Genomic DNA, 9,860 nt, shown 5'->3' on the forward strand with positions numbered 1-9,860 from the left:
ATGGGGCAATGGATATAAACTGCAGCACAGGAGGATCTGCCTCAGCATGAGGAGGAACTTCATCACTGTGAGGGTCTCAGAGCCCTGGAGCAGGCTGCCCAGAGAGGTTGTGGAGTCTCCTTCTCTGGAGCCTTTCAAGACCCATCTGGATGTGTTCCTGTGCTGGATTCTATGGTCCTGCTCTGGCAGGGGTTGGACTTGATCTTTGAAGGTCCCTTCCAAGCCCTGACATCCTGTGAGCCTATGCTCCTGGGTCAAGCCTCATCTACAGAGCTTTAACCATTTCTTCCAAATGCAAGCACCAACTGTAAGCACCAACTGTATGCAGTACTTCATTAAGCAGCAAATGCAGAGAACATGTTATTTAACATTGCTGCTGTAAATATCACACCAGCCCAAATATCACACCACTGTAGCCACTACACACAATCATTTCCATACATTACAGCCTGGAATGGTGTCTGAGGTCTGACTCCAGAAACAAAGCTGCTAACGTAGTTCCAGCTTCAAAGCACAAAGGGTTTAAACCACTCCTGTTGTGTTTCCTCTACGAGGGCAATTACCCATTGTTAGAGCAGGTTGATCTTGGCAGTGCCTTTGCTGTTTGACTGCTCACACGTCGTCTTACAGCCTCAGACAGTGTCAGACCCAGAGCCTGCATCTTATGCCAGCTGGAGTGAGAACATTGCTTTGCTTTGATGTATAGAAATACAGCTTGACAAAGTCCAGGCTCTGCGAGCAGCTCCTCCACAAACTACAACGGCAGCTGTGCTAGAGGTCATGAATATTACATAAGGGCTGTCCATGCATCGGGGCCAGCAGCAGTGAGCCAAATCCCCATAGCAACACTGGCATAGATTTACTCAGCGCTGGGAGATGCATCGGCACAGCAGCAAGTGCTGCACTGCTACCCTGAGCAGCCTGCCAGGTATTATGCTTCAGCTCTTCCCCTGAAGGTTCTGCACTGCCTGATAAAATTCAGTACTTCACCTGAATTTCAGGGCAGCCTTTAGAATCAGAGTTGTCAGGGTTGGAAGGGACTTCAGGGATCATCCAGTTCCAATCCCCCTGCCATGGCCAGGGACACCTCACACTAGATCAGACACATCCAGCTTGGCCTTAAAAAACTCTATCCTAAAAGCAAAGACATCTCAAACTAGCCCAAAGCAACCCTGATAACAACCCTGATAATCCTGCCTGTGATCAGCAGCATCTCCAAGACACAAGGTAGAAGGGAAGCAGCAGGCTACTTCTGTTGAGTCTCTGCTATACAGATCCCAAGGCAGCACAACCCAACTTCAAGAGATGTTCAGCAGCATCTACAGTTGACAAATCCCAGCAGCTCATCAAAAAGCTCTTATGAAACACCAGTTACCAACTCCACTCCCCAGAACACATCTGTGACTTCCCTCTTCAGGTTTCCTGGCCCAGTGCAGCTGTCTGCTCCTGCACTGCTGCTGTGTGTTATTTCTGGAGCTGGCCCCAGCCATGGGAGGAGGTGCACAGCTCAGTGATGTGGACTCCTGAACTTCTGCAAAACCCTTGTAAAACAGGTGGCATAAATGGACAGATGCAATTCTGGCAGTGGGAAAGGCAACAGAATAGGACAGGGAGAGAGAAAGGGAAATAAAACCCAAGGCAAAATGGAGGAGAGGAGTCAGAGAGGAACAGGTTGCCCAGGGAGGTGGTGCAAGCCTCATCCCTGGAGGTTTTGAAGGCCAGGCTGGATGTGGCTCTGAGCAATCTGATGTGGTGTGGGGTGTCCTGCTCATAGCAGGGGGGGTTGGAACTGAATGATCCTTGAGGTCCCTTCCAACCCTGACAATTCTATGCTTCTATGAAAATGAATGAGAAATGTGGGTCAGGTAAGTGTGAGGAGGGAGCTCAGGAGTGCGTTTAAACAAGGAAAAGGAGGAAAACCAACAGCAGCCTGAGATCTGGCAGATAGCACACACACAGAAAGAGCAACTGGAATGCTGAGATAAAGAACTGCTAACCCACAAGGTGAGCAGTGTTTTCACAGGTGCAACTGTACCTGAAGATACAGCAGGGCTGGAAGGAAAACAAGCCCATCCCCTGCCACTGCTCAAACCCTCACACCCTAGGTGCATCTGGTGGAAAACAAACTCCACTATCAACTCCACATTGATGTAGTGCTTCCTTCCTCAGCTGTCACTGTCTGCCAGGGGGATGGAGAGAGAAGGGAGAAATTGTAACAAGTCCTCCAGCATCTTACTCACAGGGTCATTTAACAGACAAACTGTAAAGTGAGCCAGGAAAGTCTCCAGGCACAAAACCAACAACAACAACCACCCCTTTGTGACAGATCCTCTCCCTTTCATATGGCTTGTAGAGCCTGATCATAGAATCATAGAATTGTTAGGGCTGGAAGGGACCCCAAGGACCATCTAGTTGCAACCCCTCTGCCATGGGTAGGGACTCCTCACACTAGATCCTCCACTTACAGAGGCTAAGCAGGATGTCTGTGGGCTGATTTCTAGAACTGTAAGTTCAAGGGTGCCAGTGGGACACTGGAATCACCTCCCAAGGGAAGAGGTGGAGTCCCCTACACTGGTCAGTTCTGAGACTCAGCTTGCCAGGGTGCTGGGCCAGCTCATTGCAACCCAACAGCCACAGCCAAACACCCACAAGCGCCTTCAGTAAGGACTCACAGCATGGCCCCCGTGCCTGCAAACAAATGGCTATCTTCAACAGGAGGAGAAATGCACACACTGCAAGAGGATTGCTCTGAAATGAGCCAGCCAGTCAAGTGCCTTTGAGATAAAAATGATGCTGAGGGAATTTTTTTTCCCCTGGAAAACATCTTTCCTACTGTTGTGAGAGCATCAGAGGTCTTATGCTCTGTGTTACCACATTAAAACCAGCAAGGGCTGTTCAGTCTGGAGAAGAGAAGGCTTCCAGGAGACCTTCTGGTGGCCTTCCAGGATCTGCAGGGGGCTCCAAGAAAGCTGGGGAGGGACTTTTGAGGGTGTCAGGGAGTGATAGGACTGGGGGGGATGGAGCAAAACTAGAAGTGGGGAGATTGAGATTGGCTGTGAGGAAGAAGTTGTTCCCCAGGAGGGTGGTGAGAGACTGGCACAAGTTGCCCAGGGAGGTGGTTTGAGCCTCCTGGCTGGAGGTTTCTGAAGGCCAGGCTGGATGTGGCTGTGAGCAAGCTGCTGTGGTGTGAGGTGTCCCTGGCCCACGGCAGGGGGGTGGGGGCTGGCTGAGCCTTGAGGTCCCTTCCAACCCTATGCAATTCTATGATTCTATAGGGGATGAGATGGCAGTCCCTGGAGGTTTTCCTGAGGCCACGAAGCACCTGCTTACCTTTGCTTTTTCCAGCTGTGCCTGGGCTTGTCGCTCTGCCTCTCTGCGCACTGCTTCCCTGTCTTCTTCCAGAGACACATCTGAGTCGGATGGACGGCTGGTGTAGGAGTCCGCCGAACCCTGCGCGGGCACAACAACGGCACAAGTTGGCGCAGGGTTGGAAAAAACCAACAACAAAACAAACCCCAGAGAGCAGGAGGGGGCACACCTCTTGCCTTTGCTCTCACTCCTGCATCCCTGAGTAAAGCAAAGAAAATAAAACATGAGCAACTGCCCCCATGGGGACAGTCACTCAGGGGAATTCTCTCTCTCGATAAAGGGTTTCTTCTGATGCCTTTCCAGAGGGGCAGGGGTCACTCCCAGTGGTTTATTTCCTGCACCATTCCCCTGCTTGTATTTCTCTGCTTTTCAGCAAGCAGAGCCAGTTGCTCTGTAGAGTTACAGCAGTGGTGCAGTGCAGGGCTGAAGGACGCACAGCAGCCTCAAGGATGGCTCCCTGAAAATCCTAACTCTAACCAGTGGCAGGATAAGCAAGGGAGCAGAACTTTGATCAGCAAAACACAAACCCCGTGTCAGTGATTCTCATTGCACAGCATCCCTGCCAACAGCTCCAACCTCTGCTAGCCATCTTTATTCCTAGGCAACCTCTTTACCTGACACACTTTCCCCATCAGCACTGCAAATGGCTGGTATCCATCCCTGCCCTTCAGCAAAACGTGCAAATGACCACAAATCAACTTCCAAGCAATAAAATCCACCTGGACTCAAGGCACGTCCCCATCTCTCCCGGCTGGAAGCAGCCACAGCGCCAGGAGAGCTCCATAAATAACGCCAGCCTTGCTCTCCCTCTGCAGCTGCCCGCATACAAAACCAGAGTTCTGCTAATTCGGTCGGAACGAAAACAACTCTCCTCTTCGTCTTCTCCTCTCCCTCCCCCCCTCCCCCACTGCCAGGCACGGAACAGAGGCTGATAAGGAAAAGGTATAGCGCTTACACAGATATCAGAATTCTTCAGACGTCCTCCTTTGGCTCTTTTCAGAAGCCTGATCCAGGTGGCCTTCATTAGCCAGACAGCTCAGTGATTGTCCGCAGCTGCAGCGCCCGGCACTGATCCCAGCAAACATGTGCACACTGAGCACCGCAGGATCCCCACCGCTCCTTTCCTATCCATGCTCTGCTCCCAGAGCCTCCCTGCTCTTCCCTTTGCCTTTCAAGCTCGCAGCCTCACCGCTTCCCAGCACTCTGCTGCGATTGAATTCGGATTTTTTCTCATGCCAGTTAAAAAAAAACAGCCAAAAGGCAAAACCCCCCAAAAAACACCACACAAAAAAACACCCCAAACACCGCAAAACAAAGCAGAGACCCAACAAAACCAAAACGACCACCAGAAAAAATATATCCCCACCACCCCCACACCACCTCCAAAAGGCAAAACACAGCAGGCTTCAGGTAAAGGTAGTGAGAGAGGCTTCAGTTGATCATCAGCTGAAGATCAATCACAGAAAAACCACCCAGGGCTTACTCCTCTCTGGTTGGGGTGGGGTGGGAGGGTGGAACTGGCTGTTAAAAATAGTGCTTATAAGAGAACCTTTTAAAATCCTGTGCAAAATGTATGCAGTGACATTTGCGAGTGCAAAGTTCATCCCATCTCCTCCTAGCTGGCTGGGGGTGGGGTACCGGCGCCGCTCGGCTCACTGGGCATGCTCTCTCCGTGCAGCCTCTTACGCAGATGCTCGCATCACACCGGCTCGCCAGCCTATGCCAAATTGCCATTTTGCATCTCAAGGGTAAACAGCTGGGCGAAGCAAGGTCCCTGCGAAACTGCAAGCTGGTGCGGCAGCTCGTTCCGGCAGCTGTCTGCCGCCAGCCGGGTGCCCGCCACGCCGGGCTGCGCTCCCCTGCTCCCCGCCGGCTCCCCTGCTCCCCGCCGGCTCCCCTGCCCCCGCCCGCCGGCTCCCCTGCCCCTGCCCGCCGGCTCCCCTGCCCCCCGCCGCCCCACGGCACCCCTGCCCTCCGCCGCCCCCACTCACACATCCCCCCACATCCAACCCCCGGCCTGCCGAGCTGCCCTTTAACCCTCTGGTTCCTCCTTAGGGATTGCGGACATCGGCGGAGCAAAGAAGCAAAGCAGCTCCACGCTGAACACACCGACAACAGAGCCTAAGAGGGCCAAAGCCAAACGACACTCTGTGGTCGCTGAGACCACAACTCAATGCTGCCTCCAGTTCTGGTGAACCAGCCCAGCATGAGGAGGACATGGAACTGCCGGAGCAAGTCTGAAGGAGGGACACAAAGATGATCCAAAGGCTGGGGCAGCTCTGCTGTGAGCACAGGCTGAGGGAGCTGGGGGTGTGCAGCCTGGAGAAGACTCTGGGGAGACCTTAGAGCTGCCTGCCAGGACCTGAAGGGATCCTACAGGAAGGCTGCAGAGAGACTTTCCCTGAGGGTGTCTGGAGCCAGGCCAAGGGGGAATGGTTTGAAGCTGAGGCAGAGCAGGGTTGGACTGGAGCTGAGGAAGAAGTTCTTCAGCACAAGGGTGGTGAGACTCTGGCACAGGTTGCCCAGGGAGGCTGTGGCTGCCTCCTCCCTGGAGGTGTTCAAGGCCAGGTTGGATGAGGCCTTGAGCAGCAGAGTCTAGTTGAGAGCTGTCCCTGCCCATAGCAGGGGTTTGGAGTAAGTGATCTCTGAGGCCCCTTCCAACCTAGGCTGTTCTAGAATTCTATGATTTCTACATGGTACTCTCAGTCACAAACTGGCCTGGGACACACTAGGGCATGGTCAGCTCCAGCCACACAACTTTCCAGCTGTGTAACATGAGTGCAGCTGGCTGCAGTGCCTGCATCCCCCCAAATCACACAGGTCCAGGGCAAAGAGAGAATAGAGATGGCAGCTGAGCACCTGTGGTCATGCTTGTGTCACATCAGCATGTCCCAGCAAGGTCCAGTCCTGCCACAGATTGTGCCTGTGCTAACCAGACTGCCTCACGACAACACTGCAGCAGCCTCCATATAACCACTGTCAGAGCAAATCAGTTCACAGAATCATATTGCTGGGAGTTGGAAGGGACCTCCAGAGATCATCCAGTCCAACCCCCCTGCCAGAGCAGCAGCACCCAGGGCAGGGCATACAGGAGCACATCCAGGTGGATTTGGAAAGTCCTCAGAGCAGGAGACTCCACAACCTCTCTGGGCAGCCTGCTCCAGGCCTCCAGCACCAGCTGTCTCTTCCACAGACTAAGCACCCCCAGCTCCCTCAGCTGCTCCTCCCCAGCCCTGTTCTCCAGACCCCTCCCCAGCTTTGCTGCTCTTTGGACCTGCTCCAGCACCTCAATGTCCTTCTTGTAGTAAAGGGCTTGAGACCAAACAGGGGGTGCAGCCTCCCCAGTACTGAGCACACAGAGCTGATCTCTTCCCTGCTCCTGCTGGCCACACCATTGTGATACAAGCCAGGATCCTACTGGCCCACTTGGCCACCTCAGCACACTGCTACCTCATATTCAGCTGGCTATTGACCAGTACCCACAGGTCCATTTCCAGTGGGCAGCTGTCCAGCCACTCTTCTCCAAGCCTGGAATGTTACACAAGGTTGTTGTGATCCAAGTACAGAACTTGGCACTTGGCCTCTCACACCACTGGCTGTGGCCCATTGATCCAGCCTGTCCACATTCTTCTGCAGAGCCTTTCTGCTGAGATCACAGCTGGAGCTCTGGGGCCAGTTCTGGAGCCTCTGTGCCAGGAAGGATCTGGAGGGGCTGGAAGGTGTCCAGAGAAGGGCCACGAGGATGAGCAGAGGCCTGGAGCTGCTCTCCTATGGAGACAGCCTGAGAGAGTTGGGGTTGTGCAGGCTGGAGAGGAGAAGGCTCCCAGGAGACCTTCTTGTGGCCTTCCAGGATCTGCAAGGGGGCTCCAAGAAAGCTGGGGAGGGACTTCTGAGGGTGTCAAGGAGTGATAGGACTGGAGGGGATGGAGCAAAAGTAGAAATGGGGAGATTGAGATTGGCTGTGAGGAAGAAGGTGTTCCCCATGAGGGTGGTGAGAGCCTGGCACAGGTTGCCCAGGGAGGTGGTGGAAGCCTCCTGCCTGGAGGTGTTTGCAGCCAGGCTGGATGTGGCTGTGAGCAACCTGCTGTAGTGTGAGGTGTCCCTGGCCATGGCAGGGGGGTTGGCACTGGCTGAGCCTTGAGGTCCCTTCCCACCTTGACCATTCTGTGGTTCTATCCTTAAGCAGGTCAACACTCACCCAACTTGTTGTCATCTGCAGACTTACTGTGGGTTAACTTTGCAGAACACTGATAAAGATATTCAGGAGAACTGGTCCCCCCTGTGACTGGCCACCAAACGGATTTAACTCCATCCCCTACCACTCTTTGGGCCTATCCAGCCAGTTTTTACCCAGCAAGGCCTCCACCCACCCAAGCCACCAGCAGCCAGTTTCTTCAGGAGGTTGCTGTGGGAGACAGTGTCAAAGGCTTTACTGAATTCCAGGTAAACAAACACCCACAGGCTTTCTCTCAGCCATTAAGTGGGGTCAGCTTGTCCTAGAGGTTCAGTGTAAAGGTAAGGTCCTATTACACTTGAGCCAAAAGTAGCCTGTGGCCAAACCCACTGAAGTCATCACACCGTTAAGAGAAGCTGACAATGAGATGAAGAACCCCCCAGAGGTGCAGTCACTCTCTGGGCTCCCTAGACCTGGTGCCTAGCTGGTCCTCCCCCTACAGAGTCACAAAGCACAGACACCTAATTCCTACCTCCCTTAAGGAGGGAAAGAGCCTGTTGGGTCAGGCTGGAATTGCTGAAACTGGAGTTCCACCTGCCAGGCCGCAGAGATCATTGCCACTGCTGTCTTGTTGGCCACAGTCCCAACACACATCCAGCAAACCATGGTGAGCCAATTTCTTGTGATGCTATTGATAAATCACAGCCATCAAGCCCAACATTACATTTAGTTTCCCAGTGGGATGGGCATGGGCATGTCAATCTTCTGTGGAAAAGAGAAGCTGGGAGCTTCTTCACTTCCTAAGCATGGAAAACAAACTGGAAGGCAATGGAAGGAAAGTAGAATAGAATAGAATAGAATAGAATAGAATAGAATAGAATAGAATAGAATAGAATAGAATAGAATAGAATAGAAGAGTAGAATAGAATAGACCAGGTTGGAAGAGACCTTCAAGATCATCGTGTCCAACCTATCATCCAACACCACCTAATCAACTAACCCATGGCACCAAGCACCCTATCAAGTCTCCTACTGAACACCTCCAGTGATGGTGACTCCACCACCTCCCTGGGCAGCACATCCCAATGGGCAATCACTCTCTGTGTGTAGAACTTCCTCCTGACCTCCAGCCTGAACTTCCCCTGGCGCAGCCTGAGACTGTGTCCTCTTGTTCTGGTGCTGGCTGCCTGGGAGAAGACACCAACCTCTGCCTGTTTACAACCCCCCTTCAGGGAGTTGGAGAGAGCAAGAAGGTCACCCCTGAGTCTCCTCCTCTCCAGGCTAAGCAACCCCAGCTCCCTCAGCCTCTCCTCACAGGGCTGTGCTCCAGACCCCTCCCCAGCTTTGTTGCCCTTCTCTGGACTCGTTCCAGCAAGTCAACCTCCTTCCTAAACTGAGGGCCCCAGAACTGGACACAGGACTCGAGGTGTGGCCTAACCAGTGCAGTGTGCAGGGGCAGAATGACCTCCCTGCTCCTGCTGGCCACACTGTTCTTAATGCAGGCCAGGATGCCATTGGCCCTCCTGGCCACCTGGGCACACTGCAGGCTCATGTTCATCCTACCATCAACCAGCACCCCCAGGTCCCTCTCTGCCTGGCTGCTCTCAGCCACTCTGACCCCAGCCTGTAGCACTGCATGGGGTTGCTGTGGCCAATGTGCAGAACCTGGCACTTGGATGTGTTCAATCTCCTGCCCTTGGCCTCTGCCCATCTGTCCAGCCTGTCGAGGTCCCTCTGCAGAGCCTCTCTACCCGACACACAACTGCCATGAATTCACTTCACAAACTCCTGAATACTTTTTATATCAGCTAAGAATAGTTGGACTTGATGATCTTTGAAGTCTCTTCCAACCTTAGTGATACTGTGATACTGTGTGAATACATTCAGAATCACAGACTAGATCTGCCTGGAAGAGACCTCCAGGCTCACCCAGTCCAACCTCCACCCAGCACTGCAGGCTCAGCACCAAACCATGGCCCTAAGCACCAGCTCCACACACTGCTTCAACACCTCCAGGGATGGGGACTCCAGCACTGCCCTGGGCACAACATTCCAAGGCCTCAGAACCCTTCCAGGCAAGAAAGATTTCCTAGCATCCAGCCTGAACCTCCCCTGGGGCAGCTTGCAACCATTGCCTCTGCTCCTGTGGCTTGACACCAAGGAGCAGAGGCTGTCCCCTCCTCACTGCAACCTCCCTGCAGGGAGCTGCAGAGAGCAAGGAGGTCTCCCTCAGCCTCCTCTTCCCCAGCCTCAACACCCCCAGCTCCCTCAGCCCTTCCTCTAGTCCAGGGGCTCCAGGCCCTTCTCCAGCCTGGCT

The 9,860-nt window shown here is 53.5% G+C and overlaps 1 protein-coding gene across 6 annotated transcripts in view; it reads right to left on the reverse strand.

Annotated features, from left to right (window-relative positions):
• The window catches only part of CACNB2 (calcium voltage-gated channel auxiliary subunit beta 2), a 344,461-nt gene that overhangs the window by 111,265 nt on the left and 223,336 nt on the right, over window positions 1-9,860 (reverse strand). For 4 of the 6 annotated variants that reach the window (XM_068146356.1, XM_068146359.1, XM_068146357.1 and 1 more), the window contains one exon: window positions 3,331-3,450. In XM_068146356.1, coding sequence (XP_068002457.1) covers window positions 3,331-3,450 — 120 coding nt within the window. Of the gene's footprint in view, window positions 1-3,330; window positions 3,451-4,324; window positions 4,991-9,860 lie in introns of those variants that run through there. The other 2 variants (XM_068146362.1, XM_068146360.1) reach the window with 1 other exon arrangement.

The sequence above is a fragment of the Melanerpes formicivorus genome, unplaced genomic scaffold (genome assembly GCF_026170545.1).
Source record: "Melanerpes formicivorus ecotype bairdi unplaced genomic scaffold, bMelFor1.0.p_v2 SCAF_13, whole genome shotgun sequence".
Classification (NCBI taxonomy): domain Eukaryota; kingdom Metazoa; phylum Chordata; class Aves; order Piciformes; family Picidae; genus Melanerpes; species Melanerpes formicivorus.